A 14,897-nucleotide genomic window follows, 5' to 3' on the forward strand; every position below is an offset into this window, starting at 1 on the left:
TGTATTCATCTGCCGTGTGAAGGACCATGTCTATTTAGCAGGCTTGGTGCGGTGAGCCATTTATGTTCTTGGCCTTGTTTTGCTGCTTATATATCACATTTATTAGCTATATGATATTTTGTGGTCTGAGGAACTGTCTCTTTTTCATCTGCTGTGCGAAGGATCATGTCTATTTAGCAAGCTTAGTAAGGTGAGTTGTTCGTGTCCTCACCCTTGTCTTGTTTCGTACAGATTTCGTTTATTAGGTTAATGATTTTTTTTTTTTTTTTTTTTTTTTGTGGTCTCGAGAACCATGTTTTATTAATCTGCCTCCAGAATGAGGATCATGTGTTGATATGCAGACCTAAAGAGATGACTATAAGATCTATAGAGTCAGGACGGGACATGACGTAATGGTAAAGTGAAATTAAAAAAAGAAACGACTTCAAAAATACAGTAAAGGATTAACAGGAACAGACTCACTAATCAGGTTATTAGAGCCGAGTCAAAAGGAAGCTTAAAAAAAGATTAGAGAAAATTATCAGTAAGTGATAGGTCGAGTAGGCGGGCATGTTTTACACAGTGATTACCACTTGTAGCCCTGATGGCTTCTTGCAGTTTCCCGTTCGTTCCTGCGGCATAATTATGTAGGTTATCAGCGTGACCTACTCTGCAAAACACGAAGGTAGTTAGAGAAAGAAGTGTTATTCAGAGTGCATGACAAATATAGACGAACACACTGCAATCTCACCTGGTCTTTCTTCAGGCTGGCATTAGAGGACGGGACTCACTCGCACCTGCCACCGCTGGGCATTGCGACACCACAGATTGCTGGGAAGTGAAGCGAAGTGAGGTTTAGTGCTGGAGCTGAGCATGAAAGTGGAGTGGTGGTGGCGGTGGTATAAGAAGTATGGTGAATAAAGATTGTAAAATATGCTAGTGTGTGTGTGTGTGTGTGTGTGTGTGTGTGTGTGTGTTGTTGTTGTTGTTGTTTACCACGTAGCATCCATATTTGTGGGTCTGTTAACGTCTCTCTCTCTCTCTCTCTCTCTCTCTCTCTCTCTCTCTCTCTCTCTCTCTCTCTCTCTCTCTCTCTCAGTTTTTGTTTCACTTATTTTAGGGACAAATTAATCACTTTGATATTAGCGCCTCGGTTGGCTGGCGTTCACACGACCATTACGTTATCGCGGGGTGGCGGCGACCCGAAGGTCACTCCCGCACTTCTCACATGGATATAAACCTCAGCGGAATTGTTCATAAAACCTGCAAGACTCCGAGCACCTGGAGTATAATTGCAGGCATGTGTTTGTTACGCTCTCCCTCCATGTGCGCCGCGTGTGTGTGTGTACATGTGTTAAGGGCAGGTGAGTGAGTAAGGGGGTGGGGGGCATGGCAGGTGAAGCAGTTTCTGATTATCAAAAGTTCTGGAAAATCTCAAGGGAAGTTCAATCTGGCAAGGGACATGAAGGCTCTGATTGGTCACTGCGGCACGCTCGTCAAAACCTTCCAAACACCGCTGGATGTCGACGCACGCCCCAGCAAGCGGTGTCTCGGCTCCCGCTGTGGTGCATCGGGTAAAGTCACCTCTCGTGTTACGCGGGATGTGCTTACCTATCGTCACTTTAGCGGACGTGACGGTAGAAAACGCAATAGAAACAGACCGGTGGAAACTCAAGCGGCAGGTGGCAGGAGCGCGGCGGGCATGCGACCAAGATGTTGCCAGACGAGTTTTTACAGAGATAGTCATTTCTTTTCCGCGGCGCTCATCCCGGTACTGCCCAACCCACACTTACCATCTCGGCGTCACACCCTTCCAGCTTTCTGGGTCGACCGCGGCCATGCGTGCGTGCCACTCAGAAATTTTCAAACACAATATCAAAGACGTTTAAGGTAAAAACACATGGATATGTAACTTCCTTTATGTATCATGCGTATATAGCATTACAGCCAAGGGAGCCAGGTAGGGATGTCTGCGCTGCGTGTGTCGAAAGGAGAGGACCATAAGGGACACACAGGCCGCGAGGTGGAGCGTGGATGCTGCTCACGAAATAAGAAGGCAGCTGAAGGGACTTTTTTTCTTCTCTCTCTCTCTCTCTCTCTCTCTCTCTCTCTCTCTCTCTCTCTCTCTCTCTCTCTCTCTCTCTCTCTCTCTCTCTTCATTACAGATGCCACCTTGCATGAGAGAGAGAGAGAGAGAGAGAGAGAGATTTAGTTTGGCGTTTTGGTATCCATAATTCATAAGTAGTGGGTGTATACGAATGCGCTGTTTACATACTTACAGACTTACAGACTTACAGATTTACAGACTTACAGCCCTAAATTTATAGACTTACAGATTTACAGACTTACAGATCATGTTTCAAGCATATTAGATAAAAAAAGAAAGAAAAGAAAATGCTTCACTGCCCATAGCTACTCATGTAATTTTTGTCATTCTACGCTCACGAATCTTCCTCATTAATTTTCATCAGCTTTATACCTAATCTCATATTCTCGACGATTCATAATTTCAAACAAGATGAGGAAGGAAGGCCAGTGAATAGGAAGGTGACGAGGACACGAGGCAAGAAACAAAAACAGAACGGACACTGGCGTGACCGAGGTGTTTGTGGCTCGTGTGGGATGGCGCGAGGAGGAGGAGGAGGGCAGGTGTACGTAGGGTTGAAGGGGGTAGCTAGGCAGAGGTGGGCATGAAGGGGGGGGGAGGGTATGGCATGCAGGGTGGTAGAACCGTAGGGCATACGGCAGCGCGGACTCAGGCGAAGCTAGTGTTCAGTGTTGTTCTGGCGACGGGAGGAGGAAGTGTGGTGCCGCCCTCGCCTCGCCTCTCCCCGGTAAGCCCCTCCCAGCTCCCTCCTCCCCACAGGCCCCGGTAGGCACGCGACACCAGGGACAGTGTTCTGAAACGCTTATTACTGTTTTCAGAGCCCACAGCGGTGATTAGTCTGGCTCTCAAGGGTGTTTTTTTCCCATAAATAATGCAGCACTATTGTCAATCACATCACTAGAATCATGAAAAACACTTTTTGAGGACTTTAACTGGAGCCTGTTAAGTGCAGCCAAGAATAGACACTAACAGGAGGTTTTCCTAATCACTTACTCCAATTACAGCATCGTTTATAGTTTTTTTTTTCAGCATTAATTATACAATTTTTTGAACTCGTGTAAAAGCGGAGATGGAGATGCGAATAAGATGAGCCTCTGTTACCTGTCTGTTTACATTCTTACGCAGCAGACCGAACAAAAGCTTAGGTACGCGTGGCTCTCTTCGGCCGCTGGCAGTCACCGTCTCGCAGCACAGAAAAGAGCGACCATTATCCCGTCGCATCCAGCAGCGGGACCTGATCGCGCGCACTGCTACACCGCTCCTTATGCCGCCCGCGTGTGAGAGATTAGCTCACTGAAATGTGATCGCACGTTTTTTTTTCATTAGATCAAAAAAGAAAAAAAAAACTTCAGTGAGATTAGCTAATTGAAATGTGATCGCACGTTTTTCTCATTCAATGAAAAAACAAAAGAAGCCTCAGTGATTACGAATAAGCTGCCCACCCCCTCCTCTCTCTCTCTCTCTCTCTCTCTCTCTCTCTCTCTCTCTCTCTCTCTCTCTCTCTCTCTCTCTCTCTCTCAGGCCCTTTAAAGACCTCGGATGCATTTATAACCCTTTCGCTTTATCATCACCCTTAATACATGAGCACCTAAACGCCTCCCCTACCCTTGAGGCACGCCGCCACGTCACTGCTACACTCCACCACTGCGAGGCGCCGACCATGCTTATACACCCAGCAGACCAACACAGCTACATACGTTGTTACTTTTTATGCGCCGATAGACCCAACTCACTCAGAGAAATAACAGTAAGCACGCAATCAGTATGTAAAAGATCCGATGGGGCTGGCTTGTTGTATCCCATTATGACAAATATGGAGCGAAGAGCCAGTGAAGGGCGAAATAAACTTGTCAAGATTTTTATTTAATGTTGCACTTCTTGATGGATTTTCTCCTCCCCGTGGGAAAGGAGAGGAGGTGGGCGCTTTGTCACTGGTGTAGGTTCTGGAGACACTACTACAATCTCCCTCTAATGCCTTTAAGCATAGTGTCCATTTCGTGGTCTCATTTCTACTTATAACAAACTTAAGTGGAAGTTACCGGGGTTTGAAGGAGTGTTTACATGACTCTAGTGACATATTAATCAGTATTCTGCATCACTGTGGCGGCAAACATTCATGAAAACCCGACCTACGCCTTTGAGAAGAGTCCTGTGGTAAGAGAAGAAAGCGTTTCAACATTACAAGCTCTTTGCGTCTCCCTATCCTGAATTGACTTGAGCGGCACCAGAGGACTCGTATTCAGAAATGCTTTGCTCTTTCACCACGACCATTTTCAAAGGCCACAAAGATGATAAACCGGGCTCTCATGAGTGTTTCCATGTTAATAATGTAGAAATCTTCTTAATCTGTCACTATATCCGTAAAAACACCTTTAAAAACCCTCGTAACCTCAACAAGATCCTTTTGAAAGCAATGGAGGTGCGGCGCAGAAGTGCTTCAGAATATGATCCCCAGGCCGGTTTGATACGCACGCTTGAGTGTTGGCCAAAGAAGCGGTGACTGGGCTCCGCTGGACAATGCCTCCCATCCTGATTGGTTTATGTAATACCAACGGAAGAGCAAAGCAAGAACCACAGCAGGGCGCCCGCTCCTCCTCCTCCTCCTCCTCCTCCTCTTCCTCGTCCCCCTCCTCCTCCTCCTCCTCCTCCTCCTTACCCTCCGTCCCCGCCGCACCCTAAGCTAGCTGAAGTTTTTCTTTTCCTTATTTGAATTGTTATATTGAAGTTTAACTCGTAAATTTTGTAACGCATTTAGTTCAAGGATCTTTCCTGGCAAATCTTATATTATCTTGACACTATTAAGAGAGAGAGAGAGAGAGAGAGAGAGAGAGAGAGAGAGAGAGAGAGAGAGAGAGAGAGAGAGAGAGTTCCAGGCGCCAGAAGACTTACAATACATAGAGAAGCGTCTCCTGTTTAGCAAAATTTTACCAACGCAGAGTTTCTTCTAAATCCTAAGAGCTGAGGCGTCAGAAGCGGTGTTACATAAGGCAGCCACTCTTCTCCCGGCACTGACAGAGGCCCGTATTCAGGAAAGCTTTGCTCTCTCACCACGACTATTTTTCAAGGCCACAGAGATGATTAGCCGAGTTCTCAAGAGTGTTTCTCTTGTTCATAACGTAGAAATGTTGTTAATCTGTCACTAGAAGCGTAAAAAAAACATCTTTAGAAAACCCGTGTCACTTCAACTAGAACCTTTCGAAAGTCGTGGAGATGCAGCGCTGAAGTGTTTCAGAATATAGTTCCGAATGTCACTCATGTATTAGAGGACGGAGACGTGAACGCGAGACATTTAAGACAGCCATCAACCTTGAGTCCCGTGACCTCTACCCAGCTCCGAGGACACGCGCTGGGTTTTCACCGTCATTCAGGGACGCACAGCACCTGCCAGGTCACCACAGCTGCCCCTCGCAGTGCCCTTTGATCCGGCAGCTCGGTGAGGGCAGCTAGGGCGGTGCTCGCTGTCCTATGTCCATGATTCTTGCCCTAGTCAGGTTTGCGCGGTGGATTTGCAGTCAGTAGGAAGCGCCTCTGTTTGCTTTTATCTCCAGCAGTGTTTTTCCTCTATCACTTAATCGCTAAAATTGAAACTGACAGTACAGAGATCAGTAGGGAACGCCTCTGTTTGCTTTTATCTCCTGTAGTGTGTGTTTTTTTTTTTTTCTTGCCTCACTTAGTCATCAGGATTTGAGACTTACTATAGGGATCAGTATGGAGCGCCTCTGTTTGCTTTCATCTGCTGCAGTGTTCTTCCTACCTCACTCAGTTGCTAAAATTGAGGCTGAAAGTATTGGGATCCTTCTTTTTCTTCGTTTAGCGTGAAGGGTTAGGTTCATCTCAAAATCATTACTGTTTCACTAAGTTTATGTGTGTGTTGTTCTAGTCTACAGTATATTTATCTCAGTGTTTAAATATCTAATTATTCCTGCAACTCTACATACTTCCACACACACACACACACACGAAAAGCATCACCAAAGTCCAGTCACACACGCCACTCACTTTCAGTCATTCAGGTGTGTAAAAGTCTGCGGTGAGGCCCCGCAATATGTGCTGCGCTTCTCAAGACTCGTGTGAAGTGGAGCTCTAATGCGAAGGTTTCCCAACACGCTGGTGTGACGTGACAGGGGTGTGACGCTGCCCACTGCCCAATCTTGCTTCTGTTCTTTATCATATCTTATCATTCATGCTGTAAAGCGGCATTAGGAAGCCACGTACCATAACAGGACCGTCACGCGACATGAAGGCGGCAGCTCAGGCCCATTTTATTTACTAACGCTCTTGTGCTCTCATACTGACTGTTCTCAAAGGCCGCAGATGATTATTCAGGTTCTCATGTGTGTTTTTACTACAAATGATGCAGAATACCCGTTAAACTATCATTAGAATCGCGGAAACCTCAGTGATTTCCATCAGAGCCTGTTGGAAAATGTTAAAATGCCGATGTGTTTGAGAATACGCTCCCAGATTACAGTAGGGAAGCATGACAGTTCACTGCCAGCTGTCTTGACCTAAAAACAACATCCCCCACAAGACAGGCGCGCCCCACTCCTCGCCCTTGATTGCAGGTGAACCCACACGCCGGAAACCAGTAGCTACGTTCACCTGGTGCCTCCAGTACCTCGACCTGTTTGACTTTCCGTGCACGCGGCCACCTGGGGGGGCGGGGCCGGGTGCCAATCCTCCCCGTCTTTCTTAGGCACTGTCCTCAATGTTGCCGCGTTACTTTTTGCCTGAGATTTTTAACCTTGAATCGTGTGATCAAGATGCCTGGACGAGAGGCGTCTTGAGGCTGGCAGAGTGGCCTTGCTGACCTTCGCACCACCCGGCACAGTATATATAGAGCAGTGGCATCGGGCGGCGGGTCGAGCCTCTCCTGGTGGGGCTCGTGGGCACTTGCCTCTCACTCCCTGACTCGTGCGGGACCTGGAAAGACATCTTGCGTGTGGCTCATTACTCTGATGTGCTTTGTGGCGTGCAGGTCAGAGCACCACACTCCGGCCAAGTGATTTGAAGCAAGCCAACTCACTACTCAAAGGTGACGACTCGTGGTGGTGTTCAGACTATGCCGTGTTTGAGTGAACGTTATCAGAATACTACTCGTCTGTCCGTCTTTAGAAAATTGTGATCGTATAGCAGACATCAACTTTATGTAGCTGATGCGCGGGACTTGTATGTGTTACCGAAGCTTGGGGAGTTTGAGTTTGCCCACCACATACTTTTAACTTAGTCCTCCTTGCAACTCAATGCCATTCTCTCTCATATGTCTCGTTTTCTTTCACAGATGACATTGTGAGAGGACTATGCAGGCATCCAAAGAACCACACGACCCCTGTCCCGCCTTACCTGTCCTATAAGTCTTCATTTCTGCATTTCCAATAAACTAGTCTTCCGTCAACCACGCTCACGATCTCCTCAGTGCCAATGAAATGCTCACCTCCCTAGGGAAAGATTAACGAACAAGATATCATCATCATCACCATCACCATCTGGGCAGCCAACCCTCTGCTCGCTCCTTCATTATCATCATCACCATCATAACACAAAGCTGGGATATCTTCACTATACATATATTTCTGTTTCTTGCAACATCCTCCCCCCTCCCACTGTCTGTCCCCTCTCTTGTCCCCCTCCTTCTCCTCCCTCGCCGTGTGCCCGCCTCACCTTGCCTGCAGCGGTAAGGAGCCATGGAGGGACACTCGTCAGTCGAGGTCGGGAGGCACGCGGGTGCGGACGCGGGCGAGACGGAGGTATGCCGCTCCAGCAAACCAAAACAGCAATTACTCCCAAAACCACAGCAACAGCGGCAGTGGAGCTATCTAGATCAGGAAACTGACTGTCCAAACGAAGACGAGGAAGAGGAGGAGGACACATACCCGGACGAAATGACGGCTGGAAGTAGCATCAGTAGCAGCCATCGGGCCGCCTCCGTCTCGCCCCAAGCCTGCTCCATGAACAGAAAGGTAAGAGAGTGAGTGGCGCCATGCAAAGGAGTGTCCGGGAGGCTAAGAATGGGAATAGGAAGGACTGAAGGAGTGACAGCATAAGGATAGTAAAAGAAGGCGAGGAAAGTGACAGGTAGACAGGGGACTGACGACAGAGACAGGTGGGTGGAGGGAAGGTAAAAATGAGAAAAAGGGGATTGACAGCATAACAATAGCAACAGAACGCGAGGAAATTGATTGACAGATAGGGAAATGGCGACAAAGAGACGGGAAGTGGAGCATAAGGTGTTGGGAAGGTAAAAATGAGGAAAAAAAGAACGATGGCATAAGGATAAGGACAATTGGGGAGAAAAGTGACAGACAGGTGGATGACAACAAAGAGACAGAGGAACATGGAATATTGGGGAAGGTAAGAATGAGGAAGAAAGAGACTGACAACATAAAAATTGATTGTAAAAAGATGGACAGATGAGAAGGGGAATGACAGATAGACAGGAATACTAACAAAGAACAAAGACGTCGAGAGGTAGACTATATAGACAGTGAAGAAGAGGATGAGGATTTACAGAGAAGGGACAGAGAGTATAAGAAGTGAAAACCAAACAGATGAAGAGGAATGCGATAGACAGATAGACAGAAAGATGCTGGGAAAGAGAAGGAGCGCAGAGATAGACAATAGCGACGAGGTTTGGCAGTAATGGGGAGAGCACGAAAACAAAATTGATGAAGAAAACGTGGGATGCCCAGTCTCCCCCAGTCGTGCGCCTCCAAACCTCCCACCCCCCTTCCCCTGCGGCACTCCAACACACCCTGAGGTTGCCTGATGTGCGTCGGGGAACAAGCAAACAAAGACAGTTCATTTAGTATTGGCATCACACCTCCTTTTCGCTCCTTTAAAGCAAGGGAGCTTCTCTACCTGTGGCCTCCTGACTCCAAGCCATAACACGCAGTTGCTCGGTGTTACCATGCAAGGGAGCTTAACGTGCAGGTAGAGTGTGTGACGCAACAGGTCCAGCAGGTGTGACGGGCTTATTAATTTGAGGAGGAACACCACCACTTAGTCACCCACCCACGATCACACAAGCCCCGCCCGCTTGCGAGGAGAGACCGAGGGAGAGGAGGGATGCAGGGAGGGATGAAGAAAAAACTGTTGATGTCTAGCCTCTGCCGTGCTGCCCATGCACCGCACACGCCGCCACGACCCTCAATGCCTTCACTTGTGCTGGAGTTTTGCGTGTATTCGATGCCGCTCCTTTGTTTCCGTGAAGGACAGGGAGGAGGAATGTTTAGACGTCTATAAGGGAGGAGTATGTACAGGTGATCGTTTGGGCGAAATAAACTGAACGAAAACTTTAGAGACTTGTAGTAACATCATTTAGGTACACGGTGAGGCAGGAAGGAGGAAAGATTAGACGTCTATAGGGGAGGAGTAAGATGCACATGATGGTTTGGGAGAAATTAACGAAAACTTTAGACTTGTAGTAGCTAAATTATACACAGTTCTGGTCTGGGTCCCTCCCCTCACTTCCTCCTTGTTCTCGCCCCTCACAGAGTAACAAGCCCCTCATGGAGAAGAAGCGCCGCCAGAGGATTAACCGCTGCCTCAACGACCTCAAGTCCCTGGTGCTGGAGGGAAAAAACAAGGACGTGAGTATCCATGGCGTCCCCAATATTCTATACCAGTGTAAACAGGGAGAAAAACTCCTCAAGTCCTGTAGGATATACATTATACATGTGATATGATCTTGATTGTGGTGTATTATCCCAAGCTTTCCTTCTGTCCTGGAAGTGTGTTCCCAAGCTTGCTCTCTCCCGCAGCCGTCGCAATACAGCAAGCTGGAGAAGGCTGACATTCTGGAGATGACGGTGCGGCACGTGCAGGCCCTCCACCGCTTGGGCGTGGGCAGGCTGAGCAGCGGCGGGCGCGTGTTGGGTGGTGACGAGGAGGGTAAGTACAGGGCGGGCTTCACTCACTGCGTGACGGAAGTAGACAAGTATCTGAGGTACTTGTCAGGCCTCGGTGACCTCCCTCAGGATGTCCACAAGAAACTGTTTGCTCATCTCAACTCTATCGCCACTTCCGTCACCTCTAACGTGAACGCCAGCACCACTACCGTCCAGAACAGCGTCAACGTGATGACTAACCCCATGCCCTTCATCCTCGTACTGAACACCACGCCGTCCCAGCCGCCCGCCACCATCGCCATCCCCGAAGCCGCCGGCAACTCGCTCGGCGCGCAGCCTGCCGTAACGCTGGTGACCACGTCAAAGTTGGACAGCATAGACAGCGCTGTTCCTCGCGGGGGAGGCCCTCAAATGATGCCTCAACACGTGAACGGTGGAGACGTGACACTGGTGCTGCCTCCCACCCACCAGGTGACCCCACAGATGAGTCACGCCAGAAACCAACCCAGCGCCGCCCTGCAGGCGTCTGCACCCGTCCTGACGGCCATCCTCACTTCAGACAGGGGCCGGTGTGTGCCTCCCACCGTGGTGCAGCCTCCAGCACTCTCCACCAGCAGCGAGGACTCTGCGCTGGGCCCCGACATCCTGGATACGTCTGATAGCGACATGAGTTCGTCAGGACTCAGCACACCCTTGTCCTCCATGAGCAGCGCAGGCTCCCCCGCCCCAGCAGACGACGCTGGCCGCTCTTCTCCTCGAAGGCCTGCAGGCTCCAGATCCCCGCCCTTCAAACCTCACAACTGGAGCAGCGGAGTGTTCAGAGAGGAGCTTGGTGGGTCATCATGCCACAGCCGTCCAGCTGTCCGCCGCCATCCTGTCTTGGCCCCGAAGCCCACGCAAGGGGGATGGCCGCAGTGCCCCGCTCCGCTGCCCAACACTTCGAAAAAACGGAAGGATAAAAGTCCACCTCCGCCACCTGCTGAGCCCCAGTCTATGTGGAGGCCTTGGCACTAACTATCATGGCAGTACACGGCTGCAGCAAGACCCACTGCCCCTCGAGGGCTACCGCAGCCTGCAGCCTGCACCTCCACCGGCTTCCAAGGAGCATCAACTTTCTTTTCAAAGGTCAGTCAACCACTCGAAGCTTTCTTTCCCATTACTCTATCAATCTGTTGGTCGCCTGCGTCCTCTAGGCAGTCGACTGTCGTGTACCAGCTAGCAGCCCCGAGAGGGAGCTGCAGAAGGGCTCACCACCCGCCCCCCTATCTCATGATCTCATGTTGTTGTCCCACTGTGAGTCTGAAGGCCACGCTGGGGGCGGACCATTCTCCGTCATACTCAGCTGCCCGGGCACTTGCCTCAGCAGCAGCACATCAGCCAGTCAGCAAACAGCTGTGTGCTGCTGCTGCGACGCCGGGTAGGCGACTCCCTTCCACCGCACACCCACTCCCCCCACTATACCGACCCCCGGCGCCTTGGCCCAGGCTTCGTTTGTTTGTTTTGGGGTCTTTAAGACACTTTGTTATACGCTTAACCACACTGGGCCACTAACAGGCACTTGCTACTGCACGTGTGTGTTGCACTGCACCCTGCACCTTGCACCGTGTGTGTTTTTCTTGCACCTGTACCTTGCACCGTGTGATTTTTTACTGCACTTTGTACCTTGCACTTTGTACCTGCACGCCCCGCACCCCGCACCTGCACCACATTACCTCAATGAGGAGACCCAACGAGGGGCCGCGCGCCGGAAGCCCCTGGGAGAGCTCGGTCCCCACAGCGCCTCGTCGAGGCGCTGAGGGGAGCGCTGCTATCCCTTCAGCACTCACACAAATCAAAACTTGGTCGTGAGGCTTCCATTAGGGCGCCACAACACCCCGGCTCCTCCCCTGCCGCCACCAGGCAGGGAAGGAGCTGCCAGCCTCGCGGCGGCCCCTCGCCTCGCCTCCCGCTTACTGTGGTGGTGTGTAAACTGTGATTCACCGGAACCCTCGCGCCGCCTCTCCCCCGTGCCATACTGCACTCCCCACCCTCACCCACCTTCGCCTCCCCCGCTGACCTGGCGCGCCTCCCTGTCGTGATGGTGCCTCGTGTCAGTTTGAAGGCGCCGCACCATCAAATAATATTTTCATCACGTTTATTAGGTGGATTATTGTTGTCTCAGGTTGACACTGTTCTTTTCAAAAACAAAATTTCACAGTGCAGTGTGTCCTGAGAGCCGCCAGGTCACCGTGTCTCCCAGTCCCGAGAACACGTCCCTCGCACCGTCCTGCCGCCCGGGCCCGTCTGCCCCGCTCCCAACCTGCCACACTGGTTCCCTCTGCTGCCGGCCTCACTCCGTCACTTGTTCCTGCTGACCCACCGTCTAGTCATTATTCCCGAGTATATATTTCCCTATATGGTGCCAGGCCGTGTGTTACGCTGAGCTCTGGCCGGAGACAAGGAACACAACCAAGGCAGCAGTGAAGGACGCAGCAGCAGTAGGGAATCCATGTTCATTTTTAAGAGATAGTTCATGTTCTTTTTTTTTTTTTTCTAGTGTCGTTTTTAAGAATATGAATGATGTACTATTTATACGCGTGTGTGCGCGTCTACGTGAATGACATCTATGAGACGGAGGCCAGGGTCCAGCAGTATTCTGGCTGCCCTCGCCGTCTCCAAAATACTAAACGTTTTAAATAGACGATGCCAGCCAAGGCAAGTTTATTTGACACCAATGGCCACCGGTACATGTTCTCTGAAGCCTCAGAAGTAGTAATCAGTTTCAGGCGAGGTAGAATCCACCGGTTTTGGCAGCTACTCGTACTTGTAAGCAACTGGATATTCGCGCCACTAGTCAACTCCTCTTTACGCGGCAACAGCACTCCGTGGCATAATGTTCATTTTTTAGTAACTAGGCAGGTGATTCCGCTCATACAATAAATTTCGTAGCTGCCTCGATCTCTGTGAAGTTGAGATTTCCGCTCCAGCAACGCGCGCGTGCGGGCGACGGACGAGTTCCGCGGCAGGACGGTCCCCGCGGAGGGCGAGGTGGGTAAGGAATTGTTTACTTACACTCCACTTTCCTGGATCATTGGTGTGACATCATGGAACCTTGCATGCTCTGCAGCCCCTTGTAATCACCAAAAAAAAAAGTGTGTGTGTGTGTGTGTGTGTGTGTGTGTGTGTGTGTGTGTGTGTGTGTGTGTGTGTGTGTGTGTGTGTGTGTGTTTGAACACGGGGCTTGGAAGCAAACAGCATGTCTTAGTTCTGGCTCAAGAGAAGGCTGGTTTCTTGACGTCACAAAGGCTCACTTCACACCCTTCCCCCCCCCCACCTCTCCTACCCTGGCTCATCTACTTATTGAAAAATGTATATTATTTATGGATTGTTGAATTAGTCAGTCAGAATCTTGTTGATATGGACGTTCCCATTTATTTATTTATCACCACATGTGATGCTATTGTATGGTGACGTCATCGCCCACTACACACTCGTCATTCATCACTCGTCACGTGCACGCACTTCACCGAGGATGATGTTTGGGCTTTTCTACTTAAAATGAAAAAAAAAAGAATATATATTTTATATAATTTATTAATGGCCGAGGGGCCCCGGTTCCACTGTGTATTAATCTGTGATTTAAGTGTGATGGATTCTAATGTAATTAAAAACAAGAAAATTCGCCTTTGTTTACGTTAATATGAAACCTTCATTGTGTGTATGTGTGTGTGTGTGTGTGTGTGTGTGTGTGGTCAGAGCCAGCGACAGCAGTATCTTCATTCACGCCGTCCTCGCTGCTCGCATCATCGCCTCATCGCCTCGAGCCGCGCCACACGCATGCATGAGAACTCCCGGGCACCGTAGCGAGGAGCGAGGAGTGTGACGGCGGAAGACTGTTGGGCCATCCTTGACACCTGCCCTGCTGAGGGATGCCACGGCCATGAAAGGAGATAAGCAGGTATTTCCTATATAAACTGTCGACGACTTTTCATATAAATAAACGGGTGATTTTCAGATAAGAATTATTCAAGGCAGAGGCAGCGAGCGGCGAATAACTGTAGGTTGACTGAGCAGGGAGGTGACAGTTTACTGGTCGCAACACGGGGCAGCCTTGTGTACTGCATAGCCTCGGATTGATGCAGTTTTCTTAACTAGAAATATCAAGAAAGATTTTACAATCATGAATTAATGGGTAATTTTCCAGTACATGCGAAGGAGCAGTGGATGTTACAGGCAGACGTTTGCTTAAGAGAAGAGGTGACGAGGCTCAGAGCGATGCAATACCATTATCCAGAATTATTGCCGAGGTTTCTATACTAAACACCTTAATAATCTTCTGATTGAAGAGAAAAGAGTAGCTGGCAGGACGGAGCAGAGAGCAGTCGCCAGTTGCCAGCCAGTCAGGCAGAGAAGCAGAGCGGATAGGAACCATGGCCCGTCCGTGGCGTGCTGGGCAGCCTCATCGGCTGCAAACTCGGTCTTGGCTGGCCAGGCTCAGGACAGAGAAAGCGACTGAATGTATTTTTCTGCGATAATCGTGAATGGACGTAATCTATAGGTTTATCAACTATTTAGTGAATGGAAGAGATACAGATATTTTAAGAGACGGTTATTGCTATTAGCTGCTGTGAACGTGTTACTGCCGCTCTAATGTAATTACGTGCCCGCCACTGTAGTGATGTTATTCACGTGGCAAGGCGTGCCCAGCATTACAGTAACCATACACGATCACTAATCCACAACGTATCTCGCTTATCTATCCTACAAAATAATGAAATGCACAAGGTGAGGCAGTTCAGGCAGTGTTAGCGAGGTTTTTGTGATATTTCACCTCAGTTCACAGTCATTTCACTGCTCAAACACCCTCAATAGCTAGAAACTATCAATACTCAAACATTCATCCCTATCTGATCAAAGTTCCTCAAGACATGGAGGAGATATTTGCAAATCTATCTCCGTGATACAAAATCCGGCCGCAACTTGCT

The 14,897-nt window shown here is 49.5% G+C and overlaps 1 protein-coding gene and 1 long non-coding RNA gene across 3 annotated transcripts in view; one reads left to right on the forward strand and one right to left on the reverse strand.

Annotated features, from left to right (window-relative positions):
- The window catches only part of LOC135109335 (uncharacterized), a 6,794-nt gene extending 7 nt beyond the window's left edge, over positions 1-6,787 (reverse strand). The window contains exons 1-3 of the long non-coding RNA XR_010272662.1: positions 6,086-6,787; positions 731-810; positions 1-649 (exon numbers count right to left, since the gene is read on the reverse strand). The exon at positions 1-649 is cut by the window's left edge and continues 7 nt beyond it. This is a non-coding gene — a long non-coding RNA (uncharacterized LOC135109335). The remainder of the gene's footprint in view (positions 650-730; positions 811-6,085) is intronic.
- LOC135109333 (transcription factor HES-1-A-like) lies at positions 2,713-13,594 on the forward strand. 2 transcript variants are annotated; one of them, XM_064020692.1, is made up of 4 exons: positions 2,713-2,813; positions 7,368-8,046; positions 9,580-9,675; positions 9,847-13,594. In XM_064020692.1, the coding sequence occupies exons 2-4, from the start codon at positions 7,771-7,773 to the stop codon at positions 10,945-10,947; spliced, it is 1,473 nt and encodes a 490-aa protein (XP_063876762.1). In that variant the 5' UTR covers positions 2,713-2,813; positions 7,368-7,770; the 3' UTR covers positions 10,948-13,594. The 2 variants fall into 2 exon arrangements, with proteins under 2 accessions (XP_063876762.1, XP_063876763.1); XM_064020693.1 differs by lacking the exon at positions 2,713-2,813 and adding an exon at positions 6,984-7,121.
- Positions 13,595-14,897: the final 1,303 nt, after the last annotated feature.

This window comes from Scylla paramamosain, chromosome 18 (genome assembly GCF_035594125.1).
Source record: "Scylla paramamosain isolate STU-SP2022 chromosome 18, ASM3559412v1, whole genome shotgun sequence".
Classification (NCBI taxonomy): Eukaryota; Metazoa; Arthropoda; class Malacostraca; order Decapoda; family Portunidae; genus Scylla; species Scylla paramamosain.

Bases quoted from the DNA above. Each gene is read 5' to 3' on its own strand.
- LOC135109333 (XM_064020692.1), top strand. From the start codon at position 7,771: ATGGAGGGACACTCGTCAGTCGAGGTCGGGAGGCACGCGGGTGCGGAC. The intron at 8,047-9,579 runs GTAAGAGAGTGA...CGCCCCTCACAG, and splicing joins CCTGCTCCATGAACAGAAAG to AGTAACAAGCCCCTCATGGA. The intron at 9,676-9,846 runs GTGAGTATCCAT...TCTCTCCCGCAG, and splicing joins TGGAGGGAAAAAACAAGGAC to CCGTCGCAATACAGCAAGCT.